This window comes from Empidonax traillii, unplaced genomic scaffold (assembly GCF_003031625.1).
Source record: "Empidonax traillii isolate 1590-97213 ecotype Southwest subspecies unplaced genomic scaffold, ASM303162v1 scaffold596:size394506, whole genome shotgun sequence".
Classification (NCBI taxonomy): Eukaryota; Metazoa; Chordata; class Aves; order Passeriformes; family Tyrannidae; genus Empidonax; species Empidonax traillii.
The window spans coordinates 300,028-312,830 of record NW_020955789.1 but is presented as its reverse complement, the minus strand read 5'-3'; the positions used below and the strand labels follow the sequence as shown (position 1 = coordinate 312,830).

General features: G+C 42.2%; 1 protein-coding gene across 1 annotated transcript; it reads left to right on the top strand.

The window, feature by feature from the left end:
* The first annotated feature begins 1,801 nt into the window (after positions 1–1,801).
* SLC30A10 (solute carrier family 30 member 10) lies at positions 1,802–12,293 on the top strand. Its single transcript, XM_027898424.1, has 4 exons — positions 1,802–2,352; positions 2,776–2,859; positions 6,357–6,593; positions 7,340–12,293. Exons 1-4 carry the CDS (start codon positions 1,833–1,835, stop codon positions 7,804–7,806), a joined length of 1,308 nt encoding a protein of 435 aa, XP_027754225.1. The 5' UTR covers positions 1,802–1,832; the 3' UTR covers positions 7,807–12,293.
* The last annotated feature ends 510 nt before the right edge of the window (positions 12,294–12,803 follow it).

Below are 12,803 nucleotides of genomic sequence, written 5' to 3'. Positions count from 1 at the left end.
AATGGCCTGAAGTTGTGTCAGGGGAGGTTTAGGTTGGATATTAGAAAAAGGTTCTTCCCCCAGAGTGGTTGGGCACTGGAACAGGCTCCCCAGGGATGTGGTCACAGCACCAAGAAGCATTCAGACTATATTCTCAGGCACATGGTGTGACTCTTGGGGACAGTGCTGAGCACGGCTAAGAGCTGGACTCGATGATTCTTGTGGGTCCCTTCCAACTCAGCATATTCTGCGTGATTTTGTGAATTTCTGGGTGTAGAACCTTTGGTAGGTGGGACAAGATAGTGTTCCCTGGCCTTGCTGATTTATAATCAGATAGTGATGGGTGCTTTGTCAAGTGTGCTAAAACGATGATGTGATGCATAAGTTATGAACTGCAGCTGCTGAAGTCGTACTTATGTACTGATATGCCTCAGGCATAGCTGAAATACCCCAGACTCTCCCAGAATACTGTTGTAAGGACATTATTTTCTTTAGGTCCTATGTATTCTATGTATTTTTATTTTTGGGTCCAGTTCTCCTATTGAGAACTTCATAGTTAAGGATGACTTTATTTCCCATCACCTTGAAATGCTGTATTAGTAGTCCAGCTCTGTCCTCTTCTATTTGCAAGCAGGGCTGTCACTTTCTCAAGAACAGTCTTAACAACAAGAAAAAAACCTAAATCTAATACAAATACAAGATAGAGGTTTTCTTGCTTATTATGCTTCTTGTAGACTATCCTGTAGGTTAAAAAATGCACAAAACTCTTTTTGTCATAGGGTGATGATAAATTTGTCCACAAGGAGCTATTTTCATAGAATCATAGAACGATTGGAAGGGTTGGAAGGGACCTTAAAGATCATCTAGTCCCAACCCCGTGCCATGAGCAGAGACAACTTCCACTAGAACAGGTTGCTCAAGACCTTATCCAACCTGGCCTTGAACACTGTCAGGGTTGGGACATCCACAATCTCTCTGAGCAACCTGTTCCACCATCTCACCACCTTCTCAGTAAAGAATTTATTCCTAATACTTAACCTAAATTTCCCATCTTTCAATTCGTACTCATTACTCCTCATCCTGTTACTACAGTTCCTGACAAAAGGTCCCTCTTTGGCTTCCCTGTACCCTTCAGGTTGCTGTGAGGTCTCCACACAACCTCCCATTCTCCAGGACAGACAGCCTCAATTTTCTCAGCTTGTCTTTGTGGAGGAGATGTTCCAGTCTCCTAATCAGCTTCGTGGCCCTCCTGAGGACTTACTTCAAGAGTTCCATGTCCTTCTTAACTTAGGGGCACCAGATCTGTACACGGTACTGCAGGTGGGGGTCTCACAAGAGCAGCCTTCAGGCCACGCTTCTTTTGATGCAGCCCGGGACACGATGGGGTTTTTGACACACCTTTTTAAAGGCTGGTGGCCGGAAATGAGCTGGCTCAGTAGATGGCACTCTGTCCTTTGGTTTGGCACTGAAGCCACCAATAAAGCACCAAAGGAGCGTAATTACTGGATCCGTCACTGGGACTTCACGGTTTCTGGACGGTGGGAGCGCAGGGAGGGCAGCGCTGTGTGACTCTGCCCGCCCGAGAGGGCCCTTCATCAGTCGCCGCGCCAGCTCCGCGACTGCCCGCGGCCCATCTATTTTTCGTATTTATCCCGTGTTTGGCTGATTTTGTGCCCCCCGCGGCGGCTCCCGAGGCCCGGCGGGGCCGGGGCGGGGCCGTGTGGCGGGGCCGGGCCGCGGGCGGGCCCGTGTGGCGGCGGCGCGGCCCGGGCCGCCCGCACTTATTGCGGGCCGGCGGCGGCGATGTCCCGGCTATAGCGCAGAGCGGGACCCGCGGGCAGCGCTCCAGCGCCATGGGGCGGTACTCGGGGAAGACGTGCCGCCTCATCTTCATGCTGGTGCTCACCGTCGGCTTCTTCGTGGCCGAGCTGGTGTCCGGCTACCTGGGCAACTCCATCGCGCTGGTGTCCGACTCCTTCAACATGCTCTCGGACCTCATCTCGCTCTGCGTGGGGCTCTCCACGGGGCGCATCGCCCGCCGCAGCCGCCGCGGGCCCCGCGCCACCTACGGCTACAGCCGTGCCGAGGCGGTGGGAGCCCTCAGCAACGCCGTCTTCCTCACCGCCCTCTGCTTCACCATCCTCGTGGACTCCGTCCTGCGCCTCGCCCGGCCCGAGCCCATCGACGACGCCCAGCTGGTGCTTATCGTCGGCACCCTCGGCCTCGCCGTCAACGTCGTGGGGCTCCTCGTCTTCCAGGACTGGGGCGCCTGCTGCCGCCGCCGCCGCCGCTCGCCCGCCCCGCCACCCGCCGCCGCCGCCGCGCTCCGGGATGTGCCGGGGGGCACGCCGCAGGGGGAGGCGGCTGAAGCAGGTGCCTTTCGGCTGCATCCTCGCCTTCCCCTCGTGTCTCGCACCTCTCCCCATCCCTCCCCCCCCCTCCCCCTCCGCTTCTGCATCCCTCCCCATCCCCTCCCTCCATCTCGTTTGCCCTCGGGACTCGCCGAGCTGTTGGCCCCATCCTCTGGGCCCTTTCAGAGCCCCAGAGCCTCCTCTGCGAGGTTTCACTAAGCTCAGTCAGACACTCGCCGCCTCTTTCACCTTGTACTTTACACCGGCCTGCTGGGCATCCTGACGGGATGGGGGAAGGAGGCGTTGCTCAGAGGGCTGCGTAGAAAATGTTTTGGCTTGGTTGTTTTCTTCTTGTCATCTTTGAAAGAAGTTGGTTTTGAGAAGGTTGATGTTTTTTCTGTTTGTAGAACTTATACACAACACAGCGTTTCTTCTTTGAATGCAGGTGATTCACCAAATGACCAAAAAAGCCCTGAAGAGGGGTCTGAGAAGAAAAAAGAGAAAAAGTCTGAAGCCTTGAACATCAGAGGTATGGCATGGGAGTATAATGCTAATGTTATATTAACTTAAAACACTTTATGGTTTGCAATCCAGATTCCTTCCCACCCCCTCCCAAATTATCAGTAAGAAAGAGAGCAAAAGCCCAGGACTCTTCTGTGTAATTGGACCTGGTTATCTTCAGCAGAAAGGTTTTGGTTGTATGAGATAGTAGAGATAATAACAAAATAGTGTCATGCCCATTCGTCTCTGAGTGTGCTCACATTTTGATTTTTATTTTTTAGAAGTATGCAACCAAACATTTTGGAAAGGATACAAACCCTCTTGCACTAAGGTCAAGTCAGTAGAGGCTTTACAGGAAGGTAACGCAGGTAGCTATGAGGTGCATCTTTGAGCGTCACTGTAGTAGTTGAGCAGTTTTCAACTTTAAAATGCATTTTGGAAGAAAGCAGAATTTCTTTTAAATCCCAAGGTTGATAAAGTTTTGTTGTCAGCACAAGAAAAAAGTTCTGAAACTGGTGCTGCAGCACTGTGTTTTTCCAGGTCCTTGAACTGTGAACCCATTCCTAGAAGAGTCTGGGACAGGATCAGCCCTCTTACGTTGTAATTTGGCAGGTCTCTGGGAATCTGTGGAGTGAAATACTATAGCTACTTCTAGGAATAAATTACCCACATGTCACTCCCTGTCTGTATAGGTGTTTCTATGTATACATGTCTATATAGGTACACTGAGCAGAGCCAATTGCAGATGTTCTTTGAATATATGAAACATTGAGTTTGTCCCCAAGGAAAGGGCTGTCAGAAACCTGAGACAGGATAGTAGTTCAGGCTTCTTATGGTCACCTATCAACATCTGATATTCCTCCAAGGTTGTGTAAGTTTACATTGTGTGAATTCTGCTTAAGAGATTGATGTGGCAGTCAGGCACCTGGGTTTACTGGTTGGTTTTTTAGTGTGTGTGTGTGTGTGTGTGTCTGTCTACCTGTCATTCAAAAGTGTTTTCAGAGCTACAGAAATGCATCTGTAGGGCAAGATGCTTTGGAAAATCAAGCCACGTGCTAGAGCCACAACACTTGGCTGGATGTCTAGAAATTGTTGTCACTGGATATTATGGCATTATAGTGGTAAGTTTATTGCAGCAGAATAAGAAATTGTCACACTTGGGGATGGAGGAGAGAAGGATAAGATATTGCTTTAGAGAAGGCCTTGCTTGCCTGAACCACAGTGCCTGGGTATAATGATGCTGGAAACTTTCAAAGGATAAGGAGCTTTGTGTCAATTATTTTAAAATACCTGTCATCTTTAATTTTTAAAAAGAGAAATTTTTGTAAGTGATACTTTAGTATGTAATTTTTGCAAAATTAGTTTTTATTGTCCTTTCAAATATTCATTGCTTCTATAGCCAATGCTACAGACATGTGTCTTTAAAATTCTGATTCAAAATTTATGTGTTTCCTTTGAAGTTAGTTACAGAGTTATACTTACTTTATAATCACTTCTCAAAAAATTCTTATGTTGTAGAATTGGAGCCTCCCTGAAAAAGATGGCTGGACAAAGTGGATTGTTTGAGGAATGACTTCCTTGATTTTAAAAGTGATAGGAAAAGAAATCCATAAAAAAAATTCTACCTGACAGGATTAATTATTGCAGTGTGAAATTATTCCTTTTACTTCTTGAGAATATGCAGGGTAACTCAGCCTTTCCAACACAAGCTGTTGGAAACTGTGGTCTTACCATATTTAACATAGCATTACTAATACTTTTATTTAGTAAAAATTAATTTTCATTTCTAGCTTATAATCATAGCTTTTGGGGATTGATAGGGAAATGGGTTCATTTCTGCTTAGGCCCTCATTATTTGATGCATTACCAGCATCTACGTATTATTGATATTATTAGTGTGAAATAAGCATTTTCAAAATTCTGTATTCTCAACTAATAATCAAAATTCTGACATACTTACTTTTTTCTTCATTCAAAAAAGACTTTGAAACATTTTCCTTTTCTTTATAAGCTGTGCTCTCTAGTTAGTTGCCTTGGCAATTGCATCCTGCCTGTCCCTCTTGTTAGTGCAATAGTTGATAGCTCATGCTGAATCGGGATTATTTGTAAATGAAAAGGAAACACTGCAACACTGTTAGGAGGAGTAAAACCCTGTGGGAGTCTGCCAAATGGGGCAGAACACGCCTGACTCCAGCAGAAAGAGCTGGACTGACTAGAAGCTTGTACTTTCTTATCTGACCCAAGTGATTTGGAGGAACTCCAGAGGTTGTTGCCTCACACAAATCAAGGTGCGTGTACAGAACTGTCAAGAAACAGCATTGCAGGCACAGTTCTAGGGCTAATCCAGTATCCAGCATCACCAAAGAGTCCAAATTCTTTGCTATATTGTTAATGAGTTCTGGGAGGAGCTTTTTACAGCTTCTCTAGCCCAGAAGAAGGGATTAAAGGCAGTGAAGCACTTCAAAGTGCATGTCATCGGGATGTTAAAAGGTGATGGTTTATTTTATTCACTCACAGGCCTCAAATAAAAAGTATTGACAAAGAAATTAACTTCATATGGAGAGAGATGCCCTGAACTAGGCATGGGTTGGAATGAAATCTGAGTCTGAATAGTAAAGACTGGTAAAAGTGGAGTGGTTTGAGCACTGATGGGAAGAGGGAAGTTTATGTAAAGTAATAAAAAGACAAGAAAAAGAGACTTCTTGGATTATTGTAACTTTATAGCAAGAAGACTACTTTGGTCATTGTAGTTTAAAGAGCAGCCAAACGTGTTACTATAAGAGCCTGTTTTGTGTCTTTACCTTTTGTGCAAAACAGTATTTAGAGATGTAAAAAGAGGCACCCAGCATTCCTCTCAATTTAGAGTAGTCCAAGCACATGCTAAACCATGTGACTGACTCTCAAACGAGATTCTGATTTTTGGTGGGTCTGAGGACTAGTTAGTGTTGATGGGACAAGGTTTAATACGCCTGGTGATCAAGCTTGTTCTGAAAATTGGAGTTTGAGGGTATTTGGAGCCATAAGGATGGACTTAGATTTCGCTTAGGTCATTTTTCAGGTTTCAGCAGTGTCATAGAAAGTGATGGGGGAGAATAACTGTTACTGGGGGTGATCTGTGACTCTCTCAGCTTCCAGGGTAGAACTGATAGATTTAGTCATCAATTTTTAATTGAGATTTAATGTGCCAGGATCTCTTAATAATTTGCAGGCATTTAAGAAAACACATTTTACGTTGCCATGGCATTGCACTTGGACAGAAGTTGCTGGCATACCCTACATGTTTAATAATGCATCCTACTTAAATAGCTATGCTTCAGAGTTAGTGTTTCTCTTGCTGTTTTTTCTTGAAAGTGGCTACTGAAAACTTTGGTTATGATATTAATGCCTGGAATATTGCATTCCTCATGTCAAGTAGAACATACTTGAAAAATGCAGGAATACTTCCCCCCTACCCCCTAAAAAACCCAAAACAAAGCAAAGAAACCAAAACCACCCCAGTAATGGAAATTGTGCCATTTGTTTCAGGTGTTCTTTTGCATGTTATGGGAGATGCGCTTGGATCTGTGGTTGTGGTAATTACTGCTACTATCTTCTATGTACGTCCTCTGGGGGATGCAGCGTGTAACTGGCAGTGCTACATTGATCCAAGCCTGACAATAATTATGGTGATCATCATCTTGTCTTCTGCATTCCCACTTATCAAGGAGACCTCAACTATTTTGTTGCAGATGGTCCCCAAAGGTGTTAATATACAACTACTGAGTAAGTCAAATTTGTTGTTGAAATGTTGTTAATTTTAATGATGTATTTCAATGCATATGTTATTTGTGGAATGACATGTTTGGATTATTTACTCATAATAGCTCCAAATGCTCAAGAACTGTGAGAAATAGTCACATGCCTGTGTCCTAGCAACATGACTCAAATCTCTCTGGATTAGTTAAAGCATGCATTTTGAGAATGTGGTACTAACCCAATACATCAAGAATACCAGGTCTTGAGCTGTTAATGCTTTGTGTGGGTTGTTTGTGAGAGAAACAACGTTGAGTTACAAAATTTCCCAGCCCTGCAGTGGCTTCTTCCAAAAGGCTTCCAAAACAGCTTAGAAATGTCCATTAAGGTTGGTTAATTTTGTAACTCATAGGTGATGTTCACACTGGTCAGTTGTGGGGGTAGCACTGAGTATTTCTGGAATGCCATCATGCTCAGGGCTTAAAGAAACCAGAAGATGCGGGGTCTTGATGGAGGAAGTGGTGCTCTAACATTTCTTGTATGAACACTTCGTAAATGGTAAATTGCCTGAGGAGAGGGTGAACTCAAAAGGAAAGGTTCATGCAGTCATTTGGGGGCTGAACTGAAGGCAGCTGGGAGTAAAAATGTTTTATCAAGTATATCTCTTCTAAAATGATGGTTAGGATACTGCTGCTTTTGGATGGGGTGCCAAATGGGACAGTGGATACTTAGCCACTGCATCAAAGCCTCTAATATCTTTCTCTTATGTCTTCCAGCTGACAGACTAGCTCGTATACCAGGGGTTAGCAGCCTTCATGAGGTACATGTTTGGGAGCTGGCAAGTGGGAAGAATATTGCCACTCTTCATGTCAAGTGCCAAACCCCTGCTGATTACCAAGACGCTGCTTACAAAATACGGGAGGTCTTCCACGAAGCAGGGGTCCATTCTGTGACCATCCAGCCAGAGTATGTTGACCACAAGACCTCCCAGCTACTGTGCAGCTCACCCTGCATCTCAAAAGATTGTGACTCTCAGCTGTGCTGCAGTCAGAGGGAGCCCCCCCGGGCTAAAACTAACGGCTACACGGAGAAAAACAACAGTTGCATTTCCACGGGGCACAGAGACAATGGTTCAAGTAAAAGTGACATTGAAATCCCAATAGAAGACCCGGCAGCAGAGAACAGCCTGAAAAATTGTGACATTTCTGATGACAAATCACAGGCGAGCAGTACACGGTTTTAGGCAGCTCCCTCTGGTCTGCGTCATGTTTTCACAGAACAAATGTATCCTGGCTGTGGAGGGCGTCGTTGGTGGTTGTAGCTGAAGTGGGTGTGGCAAAAAGATTTCTGTGCTTTAGCTGTAAACTAAAATACACCCCAAAGTCCCTTGTATCTGAAATAAGGATTAAGATTTCCACCAAGGCTGTTGCATCCATCTAAGATTTTTCTGATACAGCCTTACCAGTTCATCACCAAAATTGGGGTGAATTCCTGTTCTTAGAGTGGATGGGGTGTATTGCTCGCTGTCTGCACTCATGTTTGCAGTTCATGGCCAGTGGCACTGGGAATGAAACTCTGGCCTTTCCTGCTGAAGTGAGCTGTTTCTTGAAAGCCCTGTGGCCAGTTAATGAATGTACTGACTGAAGTACTGTATATTTATAAAGGACTTCAGTAAAGATGATTTACTGATCCTTAAACCCCATTTTTTCCCGTTTTACAGTAACACTTGTGCTTCTGGCCAGTGGGGTTTGTGAATGAAATTAAGAGTGTCTAAGAGGAAGCACTCAGGAATTTTGACTTGCATTGTTTTTTTGATTGACTCCTGTATTTAGGGACAGAGCAGAAGCTGTTCTTGCTTCTCTAATAGTAATACTGGAGTCCCAGCTTAGTCGCAGATGAGTGTGCTTAGGAACAGACTGCTTGTCATGAAAGCAAATAAGTAGCTAATAATGTTGTCTGTACTTATTCTATCAAATGGAAATGTAGGCAGTCATCCAATTAACTTTTATCTTGTTCACTGTTGTGATTGTGCAACTCAGTCTTTTTAAATATTTTTTTCCTTCTGACAACAGAAGTTCTAAGAGCCATGGTCTTATTTTATCATTGTGTGGGATGATTGCATTATCTTTAATATTGAGTGTCTGTCATTATCCATGCTGAATAAATAAGCTAATGTGTTTATTATGAACAGTTAAAATTCTGCAATTCTATTATTAAGACATAATTTATTAATTGAGACATAATTGTATTAATTAAGGAAGTACCTTTAAGTCTTGTGTGCAGTATTATCACTTAGAGAGAGCTTTAAAAAAAAAGTTAAACTGGGGATTTTTCCTGGTTTAGTCTTAATTATTTCTTGTTGTCTACCTTTAAAGGTCTGAGCCCTCCCCTCTGCCCTGCCCCTCTTTCCTCTGCCCAAAGGTGTATCTCAAAGTGTGTTTAGTAAAGCAGTTCGTTATCTTTTTGCTGCTTGTTCTTTTCTGAAGGCGTGCAGGGGTGCTCTAAGGAAAACAAGGTGACATGCTCTGTCACCAGCATTGGGTTTAGGTCAGGCGTGCTCTCCATATTTCTGGCAGAGGAGATCCACTACCTAATCCACACTGAGTGTGGTGCTTATCCTCCCTGGCCATTCAGATCAGACCCAGAAGCTTTCAGATACACTTTGCTTCAAAAGCAACTTTTCAGTGATCTGGGTGGCCTTATCCATTTATATGGGGACACCTTTATAAAATAGTGCTGTCTTTACCTCAGTGACGCCTTAACAGAGAGAGCAAATTGATTTCACGCCTGGGCTGGGAAAATACCGGGACCTCCTTGCTAGGCTGGCTTAAAAGCAGACAATTCCACACTAATAAAGATGATTGCATTAATTCAGTGAATATTAAAACACACAGCAGGATATTTTGCTGCTCGGAAAATAGTATTTACTGAAGCAGTGATTGCAGTCTAATAAGCACATTTCTAGATCTGTAGCTACCCCTCCCTTTTCAACAGATTCTTGGGTGAATTAATAGATTTTATAGCTTTTTATTATAGATTTTTATCATATAAATTAACATATTTGTTAATATAATTAAAAGCTTGATCCTCTGGCCTGTTTGCTTCCGCTGGCAGCAGCGGGATCTTGCTTGGCAGTTATTGCAAGAGTTAATGTAAATCAGGAAACACTGTAAGGATTGCTCTGCCTTTAAAAGTGTGTGGCATAAAGTAAGACAGCCTGTTCTTCTTTTCTTTTTTTTTTTTTTCCTTATTTTCACCTCTGATGATGTTTAAATGGTGAGGTTTAGATGTAAATAGCATTTATAGGGTTTTTGAGAACCAGAATGGAAAGCTCCCAAAATAACAACAAAGTCTAAGGAGAAGTTGCTTCCAGACATCCTCTAAAACAAGCACCCTTTCATAATTATGCATTTGTGTCTTAAATCAGGTAATTTTTATATATATATATATATATATTATTAAATGTTTGAAAGCTGGAATGGCAGTATTTGAGATTAAAAAGATATTGTATATGTGATGTTGGAGCATTTGACAAAATGGACCATCTTTGTTCTTCTAGTGCTTGTTCAAACCATGGTTACGTATTTTCTAAACTTTCAGAAGTGTTGAAACCTGAAAATATAATGAAGTAACATTCTTAAGCGTTTGGGTTTTTTTTTTTTTAACTTGTCTGGTTGAATGTACTGTAATTGTTGCCTGTGAATAAATGGGAAAATACCAGGGATTATACAAATCTTCAGGTCTAGAAAGCAAGCAGATTTTAAATTTGCTTTATTACTTAAGCAAGCAAAACCAACAGAACTATGTTATTTATGAGATGAACCTTGCTTTTTTTGTGTGTGTAGGGACTTTCAGGGTAATCAGCTAAGGTTTCTGACCAGCACCTTTGTCTTTGTTTGAGTCCCACAACAAAATATTTTTCTCTTCTGTTTTAAGTGTGTCACAATTAGGCTGTACTGGGCAACCCCTCTCTAATACCATAGAAGACTTAATTCCAATCAGTGTTTATATTGTACTGGCTTATTTCCCTTCAGTTCTTGGCATATCACTTCTGATTCTCTTGGGGTAGTCCTCCCTCATTTTGAAATACAGTATATTTCAGTATTTGACTGTATCTATGGGTAGTTGTTTTAAATTCGGTTTTGTAGTCCATTGCACTGTCATAAAATCTCTGTTCTGGCCTCTTTAGGTTACTTGCTTTGCTTCCCTTCCTGATTGATTGTGCTACTCTGTCCTCTTCAAGTACTGCCTTACGACTGTCTCTTTATGGCATGTGGGTTCTCTTGCACTGGTTGTCTGTTTCTGCCATCACTGCCTGTAGCAAAGGAAATCTGCTTAAATTATGTCTGACTTTCAACTGGTTGTCCAGCTAATGTGGCCCTCTGACCCATAACCAGCCGTATGTGTGACCTAGTTGTATGACAACAAAACATTTGCTAACCTTGCCATATTGTTCTGGACTAAAAGTGAAATCTGGAATAAGTTAACATGACATTGAATGCAAAAGCAATTTATGGGCCTTCATCAGCTGTGTGCCTTTTCCTGAAGTGACTCAATTCTTTGTCACCTTTTTATATGTGCCAGAAGTGCCAATTTGATTGTTAATTTTTCCTTCTTTTGTAACTCTCTCAGTGCAAGTCTTGCCTTTGTTCTTCAATGTAAAGAAAAATAACTGCTGCTATTTTTAGGAGTATTGCTTTTGTCTTACCAAGTTTTTAGTTGACTTCATTTTCTGTGTGTTCTTTACAATACTTACTCTGACTCATAGTTCTGGGGTTTTTTTCCTCCTAAAGTTTTTCTTACTTTTTATTTCCTTGATAAAAGCAGGGTGGTTTTGCTAGGCTTCTGGTCATGGTGATGTACCTATAATACAGTTTAAGAATACCTCTTTTATACACTGGTTAAATTTCTGCACTCCATTCTTCTATTCAAATTTCTGGTTTTCCTACATGACACACCTTACCGATGCAAACCACTTTTTGACCTTCTTTAGTTTTTCCCATTCTTTCCCTCTCCCATTCCCGATTAATAACACTTACTGTCCTGAATACTCCTCTTTATTCTGAACTTTGAAGGGAATACACCAGCACCTGAGTTTTCCCCGAAGTGAAGTTTACCACCCAAGGTCTGTGGATGGCTTGATGCGAGCTACTCCGAGGACTATTTTGTATCCTGCGACCTGTGTAGAAGTGTTGTCTAAGTAGTAGTCATCCTGAGATGTGAACATATGTATTTATATATGCTTCATTTCTTAATAAACACTTCACCTGAATCAACTTTCTAAAAAGGTTGGTTTCTAAACCTGGGAAGGTATAATGAAATCACAGGGGTTCACTGGTCATTCACCAACATCCTGGGTCACTAATTAGAAAACAGGTAGAAGATCATTCAAAAGCTATGAACATTCCTATAAGTTCTACTTACTCTTCTGTACAGTGAAAGCACTTTCTATGTTAAATACTTTATTTGGACAGTGGCACCTTGATGTGAGGATGTTGCTGTATAAGATTGTTACATTTATGGAGTTTTGTTGCTTAAAAGTTTTCTCCAGTTTTTCTGTTCAGTATGTGATTTAATGTGCCAAGATGTAATTTCCATGATTGCTGAAGCAATGAATTGTAAATATCACTATGGTTTTATTAACCATTAGTGAAAAATTTAAAGTTTTATGTATAGCTATATTTTTTTCAAAATGAAGTTTGAATGTCTTGTAAATAAAGTTTATTTTTAAATAAACCTGTTGTTCTAAGCTTGATGTATACTAGCAATGGGAGCTTGTGTCAGTTTGGATAATTTTAAGACCTTTGGATGAGTGAAGTCTGTTCTCAACCTGTCAGCTTGTTAATTATGCAAATTTTTGTGTGTATTTAGAAGAAATGGGAACCAACACTCAAAAGCTTTTCTTCTGCAAACAGTCTCGCATTTCCTATTGTGGGAGTGAATTTAGAGTCCATAGCTCTGAGGATCTTGGCTGCATCTGGATGAACTTTCTGCAGATGCAGGGACTGTATTCCTAGCTGGCACTGCTGGGTTGTGCCTGCTCCTTTGGTGTTCTCAGCATCAATATCAAGTATCTGCCACCTGTGGTTCTAGGTCATGTCTGATTCTTCAGTTGTTCCTAGTTATTTTGTTAAATGTAGAGTGTTAAGGTGTTGGAATGGATCTTAAAGATCTAGTCCCAACCCCCCTGCCATGTGCAGGGACACCTTTCACCAGAACAGGTTGCTCAAGGCCTTATCC

Bases quoted from the DNA above. Each gene is read 5' to 3' on its own strand.
- SLC30A10 (XM_027898424.1), top strand. From the start codon at position 1,833: ATGGGGCGGTACTCGGGGAAGACGTGCCGCCTCATCTTCATGCTGGTG. The intron at 2,860-6,356 runs GTATGGCATGGG...CATTTGTTTCAG, and splicing joins TGAAGCCTTGAACATCAGAG to GTGTTCTTTTGCATGTTATG. The intron at 6,594-7,339 runs GTAAGTCAAATT...TATGTCTTCCAG, and splicing joins TGTTAATATACAACTACTGA to CTGACAGACTAGCTCGTATA.